The following is a 19,562-nucleotide window of genomic DNA, read 5'->3' as shown; positions in this document are numbered from 1 at the left end:
TCGTGAACCGGGAATGTGAGCGGTTCCGTTTACAAGAAATGTCCTCAGATCAACTCAAGTGCCTTATTTTTGTATGTGGATTACAATCTTCAGTAGATGCAGATATTAGAACACGGATTCTAGCGAGAGTCGAACAAGATCCTAATATCAGTCTACAATCAGTATCCGAAGATTGTCAAAGAATGGTTAATTTGAAGCATGACACGAATCTCATAGAAAGGAACAGTGAACACGTGGGAATTAATACTTTGCGTAAATCTTTTAATGGAAATAAAGATTCAAACTCCCAGAAAATCCCGAATCGAGTGAAACACAGAACGTCTTGTTGGCGATGTGGTAAGTGTCATTCTGCCAATGTTTGTTACTTTAAAAAACGAGTATGCTTTCAATGTGGTAAATATGGTCATGCTCAAGTATGTTGTAAAAGTAGGCCGAAAAATGCTGACCGTGGGCATAAGTTTCGTAAACGAAATAAGATGCAGACTTCAAAAGAAATACCACATAACCGCAAGTTAGAGGAAGATTGCGTGTTTGCTTCTATATCACTTGAACGGGAAATAAAAAGAGTGTTCTGTGATGCTATCAGAATCCTACCAGTAACGGTAGAAGCAGTTAAAGGAGCCTAGGCTAGTGATCCTCTACTTAAAAGAATAAAAGAAGCTGTTTTAAAGGGTTGGAAAGAGGATAAGGCTGATCGAGAGTTTCACCAATTTTTCCTGAGACGTGAGTCTATATCGATTTTTGATAATTGTTTAATGTATGGCGATCGTGTTGTTATCCCTAAATCCCTTCAGTTTCTTGTGCTTAGACAGTTTCACATTGGTCATCCGGGAATGAACAGAATGAAGGCAGTTATGCGTAGTTATGTCTATTGGCCATTCATGGATAAGGCTGTGGAAGAATACGTAGTGAGATGTCGGCGATGTACCGAAGTTGCAAAAGATCCACCGAAAGTAGAATCTCAGACATGGCCAGAAACGACAAAACCTTGGGTCCGATTACACGTTGATCATGCTGGACCGATAAGTGGACAATATTTTTTGGTGGTGGTAGATTCGTACTCGAAATGGCCTGAAATTTATGTTGTACGAAGACCATCTACGTCTGAAACACTGCTACATCTGAGACAGCTATTTGGTAGGTTTGGTACACCTAATGTTTTGGTTTCAGATAACGGAACGCAGTTCACGTCGTTAGAGTTTACGGAGTTCTGTAAACAGAATGGAATCGAACACATTAGAACTCCACCGTATCACCCTCAGTCAAACGGGCAGGCAGAGAAATTTGTTGATATTCTTAATCGAGTTCTCTTAAAGATGGGAGGAGAAGACAACGTAGAAGAGGCTCTACAACAATTTCTCATTTCTTATAGAGTTACACCGAGTCCAAACTGTCAAGACGGGAAATCACCAGCCGAAATAATGTTTGGCCGACCGATTAGAACATTTTTTGATGTTTTGAACCCGAAAGACAGAATGAGTGGACCACAAAAAAATTAGAAAGGGAATTGCCCGAAAATTCGAGTATTCAAAGTAGGTGACTCAGTCTATGCACGGGATTTCCGGCCTGGCAAGCCAAAATGGATATTTGGGTTTATAAAAAAACGACGTGGTACAGTATTATATGAAGTGATGGTCGATATTACACTAATTATAAGACATGTAAATCAACTGCGAGATAGAAAATGTGTTTATGATTCATCTAAACTCAAACCATTACCAATGGAAGTATTATGCGATACATTTGATATTCCACCACCACCACAAGTTGAAATGAGAAAAAATGATCTGAAATCAGAAGTTAAACGAAGGTCATCCAGAGGACGGAAACAAATGAAATTTTTTCAAATAGACCCTAAAGTGAAATCATACGATCGAACTTCGCGAGGGAGGTGATGTGTGGGCGAGAATGACAATGATTGGTTGTCTTGATGAGTCAGACATTAGATAGGATGACAGGTGTTATGTGTTATATATATTCCCCTATCCTTATTATGTATTGACACTTGTTGATGGATTGTTATTGATTGACTGTTCCTTGTGTCGGATTTTGGTGTGGAAATATATTGACGTTATAGTCAGGTTAATCTCGTGTTCTTGATCTGAGTTGTGTTGAAGTCCTGTAGAATAGACACTGGGTGTGAATCTAGTGTAGATATTCGTCTAAGGCAAATTAACGTCCCACATACGTGTAAAAAGTGAAAGGGCTGTTATAACAAGAAACCCCTAGAATTATAATCATCGTCCTTTAAGTTTATAACACATGGACTATTTGATGGTCGAATTATCCCTAAGTCTATCATATGGTCGTATTCGTTTTTGGCTAACCTGATCTTTTCGGAAGCGAGTCGACGGGCTTTCGAGAATACACCCTACATAGCCGAACAGACTGCAGACACAACTTCTACTCCGTTAGAGTTGTCAAGTGCTGGAATTCGCTGCCGACTGAGCTAGTCCAAGCGACCTCCCAGGAGTCCTTTAAGTGGAAACTCTACTTATTCTTAAGGACTAAGGATAACATATTATTATGATTTACCAAATTCTTTTTTATTCCTCTTTTATCGTTCATATACCTAGGTTTTTGCCTGGAGGTATTGGTGATCCACTGCTACCAGACACGGAAGCCCGTTAAGCGAAAGCTTCTTCTATTCCGTCCTCAACCATTTGAACCATTTAACCAGTAATCATGAACAGCTTACGGAAACAAGTGTCGCATGGCAAGAACAAGTTTTTTTGAAGCTGGCTTCTATAAAAAAATAGTATTTTTTCTCGTTTGACACTTTCACTATACTAAGATTTGAACCATATTCAATTGTGACATATGATTTATTTGTTATAATTAACCACACTATTTTGATTTACAAGTTAAAAGGACGCACTTTTTTAAAGCCTAATTTAGGATGTCGCTTAACACAGCTTACGCTAGTACAATACCAGCAGTTTTCAAGATCGTTGAGATTATTCTCAATATTATACTAATCATTCTTGTCGCCGTTTCACCTAATTACGTGATTCCTGGTCCTGGAGGATGGTTATTCTTCGTTGCAATCTTGACTACATTGATTTCATTGTTTTTCTATTGTATTCACCTAACGAATGCGATTTACAAATTTTCGGGGCCTATGACACTTATTGTAAGTTTAAATTTAGTTTTTAGTGAGCTCTTCCGCATGATATTTTTTTAATATGAGAAACGTTTATTCTATTTGATATGAGTACTGCATATAGTGACCGTATGATATCTTGTCTTTGACGGTGTATTTTCATAGCTCATATTTAACTAGGAGTTTCCGAGAACCCAATTTATCCATTTTCAGAAATGACTTGTCAGTCTTAGTTTTCAAGTATGCGTTTCATATAACTGATTTGTACATCTTGGCAGAACTGTTAATTAATATTGTGTAAAATAGTTACGAAGTTATTTAGAGTCATTTTATTTAGTGTTTTACAATGCGTATTAGCCCGTGTATCATCTAATGTTTAGGGTATTATACTATTTCAAGTAAAATCACAGGTAAAACTCTTTTGATTTAATTAAATGTTATGTATTTGGTGATTACAAGTCCGAAATATATCTAAAATGTAAAATATGTTTTCTCTACACATCTTTAATTTGCCTACATATCATTTTATTCGTAAAAACTTGGATTTGTGTATCCTTAAGTATAGTACAGTTCGAAAATTGTATTTCAAAACAGTTGTCAGAATGCTAATATGTTGACTAACAAACAATACATTAGAAGCAGTTAAATTTTAATGCGATCATTATTTAATACTTCAAACAGTACTTGCACAAAGTTAACTACATCGAGTAAAAAGATGAATCGCATAACCCTTTTCATCATCGAAGCGTCGGCATTAACAAATAGCTCATTTGTACTTGCTTCCTCTTTTTATAGGTTTTGTTAACATTCATGCAGCAGAAAATGCTATAACTTTCCTTTTGAAATGATTCTGATGAATTAAAAGTTGCTCAAAGGATTGTTAGCTAAGGTAGAAAGCAAGTGTAGTTCCATTCTAAATTCCTTTACTTTGAAATGTACGTAAAGATGTTCTTGAGTAGAAAGTTAATGGCGGGCAAACATTCTGATATGATTATCCAGTCATGTATTGCATATCCTTTAATTTCGTAATGTAAAGAATGGCTTTCTTTAAATCGAAACACGACCTGTTTCAGTTTTGCTTGCAGGATTCTCCCGTTGAACGAAAGTTGCACTATTTTAAAAGCAGAAGACAGTAATAAAAGCCATTTGTACTGTATGCTTTTAGCTGTGTTAACACAAGTTTTTCCGTGTTATTATCTGTTGCGTTTTCATAGCCGATTGTATAACAGATAATTTTGATCTTATATTGTTTCTTTATTAAAAATTAGACTGCTAGTTCACATTAAACAACCAATAATCGTGTCAGCAAATAATGTTATTTGATGTAGATCTGAATTTTTACGGTTGATCAACTTAATAAGGTATTAAAAACCCCTGAAACCTTATTTTTCAAAAGAATGTTTCCTGATTTACAAGAAACAAATATATTTCTTTTGAGGGTGAATAACCAGAGTTGAAATAACTAACAAAATATCCAAAAACTAGGGAAAACGTTTCAAACAGACTTTAGGATATCTTAAGTTTAAATCGTCTAGTAGGTATGAAGCTCACAGGTTTTAATATGTCACCATTTATTCGGTTAATTTCGCTGTTTGAGATTATCCAACTCTGCGCACTAAAACAATACGTCTAATCTTTCATCCTTCCCTGACCCTGATTTCCTTCTGTAGTATGTTTCGGTTTGTTTTTTCTATTTTTGTTTTTAAATAAGTGTTTTGCAACTTTAAACCATAATCAATTATCACCATCTTTTAACAACTTTTCATTATTATTATTCAGTTGTTATTATGATCTTTGTGTTTTTCGTTTTTCTCTTTGTCTGTCAAGCGGAAAATTATCTTTCATAATTCTGACCCATAATCCATTTTCATCCTTCTGTTTTTATCTAACTACCTGATTAATAAGTAACCTCATTTGACAATGAAAGTCTGTAATCACTATTTGATGCGATCTCCTCTACCATTCTCCAGACATCCATCAACTGCATAACTATATATGTGCGGCTTAAGTAAAGAATATCGTCGAAAAAAAACTGCCGCTGAAGTTGTTTTTTTATTTGATGAAATAATTGGTTATTTTAATTATGGAGTTTTAGTTGTTGCTGATCGATCGACCACTGAATAGTGCCCAATGTAGTGTTTATTTGGTCGTTTAGTGCTGATCAAACTCTGATAGTCAAGTTATAAGGTCAGCGCTAGTGTCTTAGTTCCTTGGGATCACATGTATTATGCTAAGAAGTTAAGTTATTAGAGATGATCAGTAGAAAACCTTGGGTTTGGATTTATTGTAGGCGCATCTCTGGTGATTGTAGGAACTGGTGCTGGCTGTGAGGTTTATATCTACATCATCCAGCTTTCTAGCGAACACCATTAATTCACTAATATTTATGTTATAACGAGTGAGTGCGTGCGTGCCCTGTTTGATATATGAACGTCCTGATCCCTGCCAATCAGAGGACTGTGAATTATTGATCAGAGCTATGATACAAAAGCCGTATGAGCACTCTTGAGCACTACTCGGTCCTGCTCTCTACCTAGCCCAACCAGTTAAGTCCCGAACACCAATAACAGCCTGTGCAATATGAATCATTATTCACAAACATACCGGGTTTATATACTAATCAAACAGACCACATCATACCATAAAATAGGAAATAACATTTGTACAAGATTTAGCCAAAAGTGACTGTGAATAGGGGGAACAGTAATCAATAGACTAGGGATAGCTCAAGAATGGTAAACCGTATAGTACTAGTTCATAGGTCAAAATAAAGCTCATAATAAGAAAGACACGGATAAAAATAGTTTAGTTACTTAACAATTATACAATAAGAAATATACATATCACATTGGTCCATAAATAGTTCACAAAGTTACCATTCATAATTTCCCACGGGATACAACAATTTATCTGTCTGAAAGCGTTTAAACAGTCTACATTGATTGTATGTCCATACATCTCTGTCAGATTTCGGTTGTAGTTTTTTGACTTCCCTCCAATCTAGACGGTAAAAATAAATTTGCTAAAATTGACAGTTATGATACAGTTTTTGATTATCACAAACGACTTACTCTTGCATAGTTTTATTTAGCTGTAAATCTCTTACATTAATTCTATCCATTTCAAACTTGTTTAAATTTCCAAAATCACATTTAAGCAATCATTTTTCGTTTGTTCTTTTTAATAACCCTCACTTGAGTGATAAAGTGTACTTTTAAAGTGAAACTTTGAACGATTACCCTCCTTAAGATAATATCCTACTTTTAGCCTTATAAATATTAATTAGTCATATTTTGTTTTCTATAAAGTAAAATAAGAAGTAGTCTGGAATATTCATTGAAATAACAGTATAAATATTTTTTTATAATATTAGGTATGTGAATAAGCGAATGTCGGGACTATGTCTACTGTGTGTGTTTATAAAATGAACTAATGAACTAATCAGTGAATTTCCAATTGATCGGTCTGTTAATAATGACTACTATTATTAGGCTTGGATATTAATGATTTTCAATATTTTTATGAAGGTACTCAAACGTTTTGTAGTTCAACGGTAGCCAAATGAACGGATGTTTGACTGACAAAATGTAGTCATTCCTACAGCAGGTTTGTGGAGGCTAGAGAATTCTCCCAGCTTAAATCGGAAAGTGATATTAGAAATATATCACCAGTGAAAGTTAGAAAGTACTAGCGACTAGCACCAATAACTATCTACAGACTGCAATTTCTGGAATTTGTTTGAGAATCCATTACTAGTGCACTCCATTCATGTTGAATTTGAAGTAGTTACTCATTAATCGCTTTAGAAGATGATTTTGCGCCATTAGAAATTAAAGTCACTGATTTGAACCACTGGATATCGTATAGGTTATCTGAAGGTTAAGTGTGCATATGTAAGACCGATGGTTTTGTATTTGACCTCTAACAAGTTCGTGGATACGTACTGCCAAAAAGTTGTATACTAGCAAGAAACGCCTTTACTGGACTTGGTTTGGAATGGTGGTATTAATCAATCATTTGAACTGTTAAGATCTAAGTGTTAGCTGTAGTTTTTGCAGTGTATGATACCATTTACTCAATTTTGCATGCCGAATCAGTGCTTTTAGAGAGTGTGTTTCTTAATCCCAGTGAATAATTAAGTTAACATATAAGAAAATGTTATCGGATATGTACGTGTTTATCTGCATTTTTAACTTCACTCCTTTATATTCATATTTGATATCGTATTTATGATAGCAAAAATAATTTGTACAAATATTATCATGATAAAATTGTATCTTCTGTAGAGTCACAGAAATCTAAGAAGAACAACTTGGTTATTTCATATTATTTCGAGATCATTTAACAGTGTTAGACAACAATCCGGAACGAATTTACGTGCAAGATATTTAAGTTATATGGTTTGTGGTGATTACTGCTGAAAAGTCACTAATACAAAACTACTATTCAATGCTCTATGATTTCTACCGATTTTTCAACTAAACTCACTATTTAAATCACAAATCGATCTAAGTTAGACAACACTAGAAACCTGAAAATACTAAATGGTCGTTTCTTTCTAGTATGAGACTCCTTAACAGTGCATATCAATGGCCCTGCAGTTTGAAACTGAGCTTAGGCCCTGTAGTCTCTCACATGAACGCCTAATCTCTTAATCATCGAGCTAGTGTTCAGTGGTATACGAGCCTAATATAAATCAATTCAAGACATTTTCTCACGATCTTCAATTTTATTCGGTGGGTACCTCGTCCACATCCTAAACCGTTCAGCTCTACCGGTGACAGCTTTTCAAGGATACTCCTAAAATTCCCTCTCGATGTTAGACAATAGTGAGCACACTATAATTGTCTATATGTGAATGTGAAGATTGTTGAATTCCATTGGAAGCACATTCAGTGCTTCCAGGTTTTTAGTGGCTGTCTAACTTAGATCAAATCGTGAATTCAATGAAATTTAACAGTCGTCACAACTCCATACTGATGATAATATTATGTTACGATATAAATTACCGATGAATTATAAGAAATTTCCAGAAAATTACTTCACATTATTTTGTGTAAGTAGGCTTCATATATTTCTTGTCAAATTCAAATATTGATCATTTCTGATGGAATTAACTAAAAGATTGAATTGAATAATTAATGTATCACATATTTCAAGGTATTTTTCATTCAAAATGTGTATAGAACAGCGTATGTTTCTGAGATGTAATCTGCTTAGTTTTAGTGATATCTTTAAAAGTAGTATGAAAATACGCCAATGCTAACTATACAACCGTTCACTTACTATAGGTCCACAAGCAAAAAGTTGCTATGAAAACAGATAACAAGACATTACATATATTCATTTATTTGGTTTGATGAGAATGTTCGCAGAATGAAACCATCTATTCATTAATTTTAAGATAACAATTAAGGACGCATGTAAGACAATAGTTTAACATGTAAACTAACCATATTTTGTAAGAATTACTTTAATGCTCTGTTTCATCCGTCTGTAATCTATGTATAGATGCCAACACTTCTAAACTTTGTGAACTAGTTAGTTGGACAGAACTAAATTAAGAACGTTTAAAATCGTATTCTAAAACATATTTTACATATGAATACAGTGATGAACTGTAGGACCTTAACTAACTCAGTATTACCATCAAGAAGATTGAATATAATATTTCTGAATGTTTTCGTTTTAAATTCAAATATGAGAATATTCACTGAGTATATTCAGATTTTTTTATTTAGATTATAAATATATACTATGTTTTTACGTAAGTAATTGTTTATGATAAGTGATATCAATATTTTAAGAAGTATACAGTTCCAACAGAATCGTTCGATATACAGATGCGTATGTACTTACTAACTTACGCCTATCACCCCTCAAGGAGGAGCATAGGCCATGCACCAAAATTCTCAATCCAACTCTGTCATGAACAATCCTCCCCAGTTCTTTCCAGTTACTATTCATTCTTTTCATGTAGGCTTCCCATTCTCGACACAGTGTGTTCTTTGACCTTCCTCCCTATCGTTTACCTTCAGAATTACAAGTTATCGCTCGCCTCATGATGCAGTCTGATGATCTCCACAATGTATGTCCTATCCACTTCGATCATCTTTTCTTAATTTCCTCCTCAAATGGAAGTTGTTTTGTTCTCTTCCACATTAGGCTACATATACATCTGTGCAGTTTACATAATACCATCAACTAAGAACTCAATTTATTTATTATCATCTATTGGTTAAGTGCTCTGGCGCGAGACTGGTAGGTCCTGGGTTCGAATCTCGCGGGGCGAGGTCATGGATGCGCACTGCTGAGGTGTCCCACAATAGGACGAAACGGTCGTTCAGTGCTTCTAGATTTTCCCTGGTGGTCTAGCTTCAATTGACGCACGCTTTCAACCATGAAAATACTAAATCTCCACAAATCCCCTTCAAATAAATATTAGATTCATCTTTTACAGAATTTATTTCTTAATATTGTTTATTTATTCCCAATTTAAAAAAAATCAGTTAACTTTTTAAAACTTAATAAAATATTAAAATGAGTTAATTTAGACTTTTATGAGTATTTCGTCACGTGACGTACTTTATTTAATCAACTGATGATTGATTGGTAGAAAGAAAAACAAAAATTAAAAAACTAAAAAAAACGTTATGGTACAATTTTATAGTTGGGTATCGATGAGGTTTTTTTTACAAATATAGATCGTTGGAAGTTAAAAGATAATGAAATTCTCAATAATGCCATATTTAATCAAATACCATACTTCAAATATCGATAAGATACTTATCAAACAGGTTAAAAATGAGAATAGTTTATTATTAGTTCTTATTGTGTAGTTTAAAAAAGACTTACATTCATTAAGTACGAGTAATTAACTGGATGGAAACTTTTCTTTGTATTCGTTACTGAGTTGTATTTGCTAAGGATAAACTTTATTATAATCCATAATTTTTTAAAGTTTTAAGAAGTTTAAATTGAGTTTCAATTGACATCATGAGTGGATGAATGTTAGACCATCATTGAAAACCTGGAAGCAATGAACGACCGTTTCTTCCTAGCACGGGACTCCTCAGTAGTGCGCAACCACGATCCCACAAGCAGGACTCGAACCCAGAGCCTTCGGTCTCGCACGTGAACATTAAACCTCTAAACTAGATTTATATGATTAATGCGTATGAGATTGAACAATGTCTCTGATATAAAAAAGAGATATTGAACCCAATAACGCATAAAACAGGTCATTGGTAGTGAAAATTAGTAACAAAAACTTGATTTCGTTGACGAGTTTAGTACGATATTTTGCTGGACTACTGTCACCTTTGAAGACAGATTTCATATTATTATTATTATTATTTAAGTACTGTTTCTAGACCAGAATAAACTTCTATTAACTCACACAATTAAATCTCTTCTCCCCACATCGAAAATAAATTTTACTTATTTCAACAATTTACATGATAAGATCGGTGAAAATAAAAATGAATTTTTATCGATTTTTGTCGATAACTACAGCACCCAACTTCACCCCATTGCACAAGCAAGTGGCTATCAGGACTCAGTGGCCGAGTGGATAACGCGATGGCGTTTGAAGCGAAAGGTACAAGTTCAAGTCCCGGAGTGAGCATCAACTCTGAGACGCAGGTACATCCAGCTGACGAGTCTCAAATAGGACGAAACAAGCATCCTGGATTCCACTGCTAACCACTATCCATCTTTGCTTACCATGCTTGTAAATTAAGGCTTTATCGAGGCAATACACACAGTATGCACATATACCAATTAGAGACTGACCAGTTGCAGTCCTAAAAATATCAATGGGAAGATTCAAACAAACAATACTAAGTGAACAGCTCCCAACTATTTTTTAAAATCATAAATGATCATTAGTTAATTTGTTTACTAACAGCCATATAGGGAATCAGAGTACAATTTCTTCATTATTAGCACTTTCAGATAAAAAAATCTTAACTTCAAATTAAACTTTAGCCGCAGTAATTCATAAAGATTAAGGAAATAATAAAATGTTTTGTTCATTAAAACAACACAAACAGAAATACTATGAGTACCATTGATTACTTTCACTTGTTGTTCATCTTTCATATTATTCAACATTATCTTATGATTGAATGAAGAAAATCCTCATCTTTAAATCATGTTGTGATTAGTTATTGGAAATGTTTTGTGTAAGATACATATGTGACTCATTGACGAGATTTCAAATTTTTAGAAACAAGAAAGAAACCTTAAGTACATATTCAAAGTAGATGGATTATGACTAGCAGTGTAATTCAGGACACTTGTTTCTTCCTAAACTGAACTTGTTAGCTGAATATATCTGCAATATTCCATTGTTGATGTTCATATTGTGATTTGAGTGCAGTACATTTTGCTTCATACGCTCAATCTATTGTCCACTCAGTTAGTTAGTCCAAATAGTCACTAAATTGTTCAATGGGTAGGATATTTAAATCGTTATAATTGAGGGTTAAATTATTCCTTTGTTGATATTCTTATCTAAATTCTGATCTGTTTTTTGTTGACATATATGTAGCCTGAGTAGATTGACTTATAGATCAAATGGAATGTTGTTAGGAGTGTAATATATACAGGAAAAATTCTTTTTTTGTTCTCTAATAAACATGACAAAAGAAAGTCCAGTTCATTCACTCGTCTATAACCAGTGATCATAAAAACTAGATAACAGAGAAAGAACAAGTCATGTGTGTTTTAAAAAAGAAAAAAAGAATTATTTTATCACACAATAGAAAATAATCAAACTATTTGTAATAAGACAATCATGCAAATGAAAAACACCATTTTTCTTTACAAGCCTATGAGTGTATATGTTTGTATATGCATGAATTCTAAGTCCTATGTAAATTAGTATGTACTGTTGTGATAGTAATAAAAATCATGAATAAGTTGAGTTTGAGTTGCCTAGGTAACCGAGAAGGAAAAACGTCCACTCGTAAGATAGTGAGGAATGCAGGAGAGAAATAAGTTGTTATAAACCCTTGTTATTATGTCATACATGGGTGGTAGGAGGTGGGTGAAAAACACGAAAGGAATTTAGGTTTAACTTTCATGATGAGTGACATTTTAAGAATCAATAATTTAAAAAAATGTTTGAATGTAACTGTTGAACAGAAAATAAGTAGCTTATTATGATGATACATTCTTTGAATGTTGTAGTTCTAATTAGATTAAAGCAGATTAGCGTTTAGTATTCTTGAAATTAAATTTCATTAATGTACTGATGTAAATCATTGAGCGTTACGTACTAGACAACATGAAGTTAATTGATGTCCAATGTGTTTCGTTGATTCCGAGAACTGCCAAGTTGTATCTCCCGATCTTCGTTGCTATTTGATTGATCCTTCCGGTCTCTTATATTATCCGGAAGTTCCATATACCTATATAAATTGTCGTTCTGGTTGTTGGATGGGGAATCGGATTTATGGTTTTCGAAGAATCTCGGCTTTCATCACGAGGCGTCATAATTCTTTTTTCAACCCCCAGAGCAGAGTTTAAATTGTTTCAAATGTATATTCTGGTTGGCGTTTTTTCAGCATGGTTGTTTTTTTTGAGTTGGGGTTACTGAACCCATTCTCAACCCTACTCGTCCACCTGACCTTTGGACTGTCAGTAGCCCTAGAAGAGCTACAGGCGTAGTTTACATTATTTGCATATGATTATTATTAGACATTTCTGATGAATAACTTTGAAAAGTTGTACCAGAGGTATGACAAGTGGATATCACTCACATCGGGCATGAGGCATAAATCACCGACTGTCACAGTTAGTGGTCGAAGAGCTTTGGAAATTAATTATAGTTAAGAATATGTGCTTTCGGGTATTAGGTCGACAGTTTGAAGATAACATGTATAATCTGAGACATTAAGGCCAAAATTTCAATTTACGATAGGGTCTTGTAAGGATACTGGGACAAAATTGTTCAGTTCCTCTTAGTGATCAAGCTGAATTCACTCAATAAATAATGACAACTCCCTAGTCCTCAATGCATTTCAATAGCCTTCGTGCAAAGTTTAAATTGTATTTTGTATTTGTACAAAAATGGCTATATTGACCAGTAGTCGGTTTTGTCCTACAGATTACTGTACTCACCAACTTTTATTGATAACAAGTTCTATTTCATTACTCTGCAAAACTTATCATGCGATAACAGTTGACAGCATTTGGCAGAATGCGTTAAGAGACTTTTTCTGTTTACTTCCAAGCGGAAATCAGGTGCTCAGATAATCCTTAAAACAATTATACTCTGTTTTTAGGGATCATCCTTTTTGTGGCATTATATCAAATGAGTTCTTAATGAAGTAGATAAGACTTTAGAATTATAAAATCAGCTACACTAATTTGTTTATATTGATGACTAAACTGGATTCATTGAAACAACTTGTCGACATGAATGAACCCAGGTACATTCACGTTTTGTCTTCTTTTAGATTTTAAGTTCCTCAATTACCGTATAATTACTTTTGTATTCCACCAACCCATGTTTTTCTGAATATTACCTTCGATGTCATGTATTTTTTACTACTATTAATACTGTTACCACCTCTTCTACTCTGGGATTTGCTTTGACAATGCCATTCCGGTAATTGAATGTGGAAGCTTAAATAACTTACATATGTGTCAGGTTAAACGTAGCGTATGACAGACTGGTTGATTATCAAATTTGAACTCACTTTATTCATGTTATTTTAAATCAACGGCAACATTTTTCATTATAATGTTGAATCAAATAAGTTCGAATATATGTAAAATGCCATTTCTCCAGATTCTTGGAAATATAATTCAATGTAAGAGAGCAATACACATTTCTGACACAGATAGGCCCTTGTATTAGGCATTTCAACCATTAAACTGTATAACAAGACAAGCATTACGTCTAACAGCTAAGAATTAATTGTGTACGAGAGTGAAATGATCTCTCGTTGTCACGCCCTCCAATTATTTATTTATTAAGTGACTGGAGATCATGCTTATTCTTGTGCTCAAGTTTATTATTTTAGGGGAAAAATCCTACTCTGAATGTCAGAATTTTTGTCTTCTGATATCAGTTTATGTCGGGGCTCACGTCAGTAATCTGATTTTGTGAGTACCGATTACTTGGTTGCATCATATCACTTCATACCACCTATCGATTACCACTGTTTATTCAAAATCCATTTGTACAATTCTCTCGTAAAACCGATCAACAACTGACTATTCTGATGTGTTAACTCATTTTTTGCATTTTCACTGCCAATCAAAAGTTTATCTTCAAAAAATTTAGTAGGTAGTCATTTCAAATAACAAAAGCTTATCATAATCAAATGCCACAAATAAGTTAGATTTCTTATCCAAGAAGTTTGAGGCTATCTAAACTCAGTAGCTCAGTGGACAAATCGTTGGGTGTTTGGTGTGAAAGATACTGGGTTCAAGTCACCGTATGAGTCTCAACACTGAAATGCAACAGGTACGTCCATTTGACGTGCCTCAGTCGGGACGAAACATAAACCCTGCTATATGTAAGAGACCGTATGGATTGGTTCATATATGCAGTCGGTTAGTCAGTCACAACATAGAACCTGGTACATATGCACATCGGTTAAGTTGTCACACCCCATCACGACTGATGAGATCTCCTAGTTAAGTGAAGCCATCGAGACGTTCAGCTACTTCATTCTCTATTCTAAGGTAACATTTCGCGATTGGAAAGAGAGAACTGCCCTCCAAACATGCTTGCATTGTTGCTGATGATGGTTAAAAGACTCTGTATTTTGTCAGAGCCTTAACGAAACAAAACTAAATAATCTGATTATTCTAACTCAAAAAGTGGGCCTCCTATTAGAAAACTAACCCTTGAAAAGTCGAACGATCAAAGTGTTTTCTCTCACTATATTTAGGTGTCTTTGCTCATATATCCATCTATATACTACTGTATATAAGAGTGAAGCCTGATAAAGATATTATCGAATGCAGTATTGTTTGCTTACATATTTTTTTCTGATTTTGAAATTAATTTCGGTTTTCATTAAGTTATTACTTTTTTTCTCTTATTAGGAATTTATATGCATCGCAATATGTTCAGGTTTTCATTTAATCGCTATGATTGTATGCGCGTGTACAGTATCAGGTTATGGGACGGCAATTGCTGCAGCTGTAAGTTCTTTATTTACTTAATCACTTTATGTAGTTTATGACTAAAGAGAAACACATCTTTATTGAATGTACATTATTGTTCGTTATTTTGTTTTCTTGTAATAAATCTCAATATTATTCTATTCTGTACTTATTTAGAATCGTTGGTATTTGAAAAATAGTTCAATGAATATCAATTTATTGATTGTGGATTTTCAGATGATTTATCTTCTTACTGTAAAGGCCCAAGCATCGGATACGGGAATCTATAGGGCTAGATAATTTAAAGAATTTTTAGAGGAAATATTTTCTAATCACCCTCTCGGTTGTATGGAGGTATTATCGCTGTATATGCTAGTTGTCTAAGCGAAACATTTTACTGCTTTCACACCATGGTAGAGTTGGGAGTAAAACTTCACTTCCGGTCTATGAACTTGTTGATGATGGTCTTGTTTTTTTTTCAATGGACCCTTGTACTATAGTAGGAACTCCAGGAACTAGTGTTTTAAAAGATCTAGTTTAACTGGGTCATCACGGTGTGCAAGTGCTGCTACCCTCAAGGAAGCAGCTACGATTGAGAAAATCTAGACTATTGTTATAGTGTTATTTTTGATCATAATTTAGTCATCATTAACAGTCCTAAAATGAAGACGAAACAGTTGTTCAATAATTCCCACTTATTAAAAGTTCTGTGGTTTTTATAGTTATGCAATGAAAAGTATACCTAAACAGCAAAATATGAACATTAGGTTGTGAACCAATCATATATCAATTAAAGAAAATTACTTTAGTTTGGGTAAATCAGTGACTTCAGATTTATTTTCTAAAACTATTATTGGTAATAAAAATGTAAATTATGTTTATAAAAGCTTGAACGATTAAAGGTAAGTAACTCCAAAGTTACGTTCAGTGATATTGTTATTCGAATATCTTTGGGTAATTATTAGTAAATAAAAGCAGTCTTCTGTACACTCGGCACACAAATCACATGATACTGTTCCTTCAGTACTAGATGAATGTTCTTGTAGATCTTATTGCTCTTTCATGAGTATGATCGGAGTCCAAGTCTATTCTTCTAAAATGGATAATATTGTTTATCAAACGCTCTTAACAGTACTTGATAGAAATACGGTCTATTTGTGTTCATCATTTTGTTGATGTTATAGTAGCTCGGTTAGAAATTATATCTACTCATTCATGAGGTTTTTACTATCCAGAAATCAGTTATTCTCAAAACATGTGTTAAAGAGATAGTCAACATAATCTGTTCATTAGGCTACTGAGTAAATTGTTTGGCTTTTCAGCAGAACTCCAATAGGATCTAGCCTATACTTTCAAAACAGTGCAATTTTAATCGATCGTAGTAATAATCTACTGAAATCAAGTATTCCAAGAAATGAACTTTACGATTAGCCGTTTTGTTATTCTAGAGCGAATATGATAATCCTTTGATAAGCGGATCAATTCACTATGGTGTCATAGGTATCTATTACTATAAACATGAATCAAATTATTGTGAAATCTAATGAATTCATCAATTTTGTATTTCATGTATTATTTAAATAAGGTGATCAAGTAAGATATAGAATGTTTAACACCGTAATTCGGAAAACTTATTATCTATGCAGTAAAAATCATTCGCTTGAAAAAAAAATTTGCTGTACAAAGTCTTTTAAGCATGATTTCAAATGGCAGCTAATCACGGATTACTCCTTAATATATTTGTTGACCTAAATTATAGAAAAATAAAGTGACAATTATTGAAGAAGGTTCAGAAGAAAAAATAATCCTCTCAGCAACATCATTTAGAAAGATTACGGTTATTAAAATTATTACAAATAATAGTACACAGTATAATCATATAGATGAATATGGATTCATTTAATCAAGTAATTTACAAATTATCAAATATACTCACAGTTATTACACATATAACTTACATCATAATCTCAAAGATGAAAAGACAAAACAGAAAAGATAATTCTCTACATGACAAATGTACAAGTAGATGACGAATAATGAAATAACAGTAACTGATGATTTATAAAACTAAAGACATTATGACAAAGTAAGAGATTGAATAGATCAATTGTGATGATGTCAGGCATTCACAAATCTCTAATCAAAACATTCTTTGTTCACAATTTGCAAGTAGTCGTGAATGTCGATTCATGTGATAGGATATGAGTACAGTTGATCATGTATTCATGAATAGAAATGTTGATAAACTTGAATCATATTTGAAACTGTTAAACAGAGTGGTGATGTTTGGATATGATTTTCAACAAGCAAACTATTGCAACAATTAATACAACCTGTGCATGGAGATCAGACAAACTGATAATTATTCACCGTGATGGTCCAAATTGGAGATTCATTCTACACCTACTTCCTAGAATGAAACACGTACGTACTGGTGTAAATGATGACTAACTCTACTAGATTGAAGGTCTTCCTCAGAGAATTCAATAGCCTGTTCTTCAGTATATTTCCCTCCATATACTTTTCCAGTTGAATGTTCACGAACATAATTTCGTCGAGAAATGTGTGATCAATTTCAAAATGACAATTAGACTCTCAGTTACCCACCATCATAGAATCTGTTGTAGAGTGCGTATGCTTGAAGTTTACCATAATGTCGATGAAATGTGGTATAAATTGAAATTAACAGACTCACCGTTGAGCCGCACTATGAATTCAATAACAAAATCTCTACACATTTCAAAATGATGGAAAGAATATTGCGTCGCAAATAGATATTTCACATTGTGCAGACGACTTCGAACTAAACGTATACTAAAACTTTACAATTACTGTGATCGATCTTACCACCAATAACACAGAAACCGAATAGAAAATAGTTCATTCCAATTATGAATTGTAATAGTGTCAACTATTTACAAATCTCCGACTCAAATGTTCTTTGACTGTGTCAGTATAAAATATTCCAGAATGCCAAATAAACTGACAACTTGATTCTAATGTGTCCCATTTCCACAGATTGAAATGCCGACTGACAAATAAATAGATTCACCATTTTTCATTATACAACGTTGTCGTTTGCATGTATGGGTGTACTCAAGTGTGTTGGATTAGTCAAAAGTACCGATTGGAGTTTACATGAAACTTTACATTTTGAACAAATAATTGAGGAGATCAAATTAGCATAAACACTTGAACTGACCAACTAATTACTATCGACTACTAATGTTTTTCCATTTCTAAGTGATTTCATATTAGATTTATTGTTTGTCAGTATCTATGATGTAACGGGATTGTGTGTTGTGTAGTTTATTAAGCTAACTGAGTACAATTCAATCAACACTAAGTATACATAAACTGTATTGAGCTCTAAGGATTTTAATGCAATATTATTAGCATTTTTATTAGTTCAGCAGTTGGTTAAGTACATAACTGTAAATTGAAAATTCTAATCTTCTCTTGGCATTCGCTAGTTGGCATTAATCTGTAAGGTTATATTTAACAAGTGAATAGAGATTTGGATTAGCACTAACGTGTTAAGAGGTATTTAAAAAAAGATTAACTAAGCTCAAACATTCAGGATATACGTTTTTCAAACTAATCCGAAATCGTTAGTAACCTAGTGAAATATAAACTCATTTATATCAGTGATTTAAATGAAAAACGTTCCCAGGACCAAGTTAGAAAAGAAAACGAGAAATTTGATTCAGTTATATAAGCGTGTGTATAATAAATCTTTATAATTTCTGTGGTTGATCTCATCGCTTCGAACGAAGAAAATAAATAAAACATGGTTTATTTTATTCTTCTCTGACGATAATGCCTCTTGGAAATTTTTACCAAGTGTTTTTTATATTTTGTCTAACCTAGTCATTTGTTATTGAACTTTATATAATTTATCAAAGTTGGTTAATAGCTAGTGGTGAAATCTATGATACATGTTTCATCCTTTTTTGGGACTCGTTATATAGATGTATTCTCATCCAGGTGTTGATATTCACAATGAGACTAGAGCACAATAGTTTTTACTATAAGCCATAATGCTCTATTCATAGATCTGGCTACTGAAACCAACTAACTACTAGTTTGTAGTACAGATATGAAGTTTATTCACAACTTCCCAACTAATATGAAATGCGTTTATCCGAATTTACCTAAAGAATGTGTGACCAAATGACTATTTCGAGGTAATTCACCCACGATGTACATATTGTAAGGTCGCTTTGTATATTTTTGTATGAAATACATCCATTTTTACATTTCGTGTAATAATAACATTTTTTCTGACCCTTAAATATAGAATTACCATTTTTGTTACATTCATTCGCTC

General features: G+C 33.4%; 1 protein-coding gene across 1 annotated transcript in view; it reads left to right on the top strand.

Moving 5' to 3' along the window:
• The first annotated feature begins 2,864 nt into the window (after positions 1–2,864).
• Smp_044750 (putative marvel-containing potential lipid raft-associated protein) overlaps positions 2,865–19,562 on the top strand; it is a 56,874-nt gene continuing 40,176 nt past the window's right edge. The window contains exons 1-2 of the mRNA XM_018797687.1: positions 2,865–3,133; positions 15,173–15,271. Coding sequence (XP_018652704.1) covers positions 2,900–3,133; positions 15,173–15,271 — 333 coding nt within the window. The 5' untranslated portion in view covers positions 2,865–2,899. The remainder of the gene's footprint in view (positions 3,134–15,172; positions 15,272–19,562) is intronic.

The sequence above is a fragment of the Schistosoma mansoni genome, chromosome 5 (genome assembly GCF_000237925.1).
Source record: "Schistosoma mansoni strain Puerto Rico chromosome 5, complete genome".
In the NCBI taxonomy this organism is placed as follows: Eukaryota; Metazoa; Platyhelminthes; class Trematoda; order Strigeidida; family Schistosomatidae; genus Schistosoma; species Schistosoma mansoni.
The sequence above is the reverse complement of the archived record's forward strand: the minus strand, read 5'-3'. Positions and strand labels throughout refer to the sequence as shown.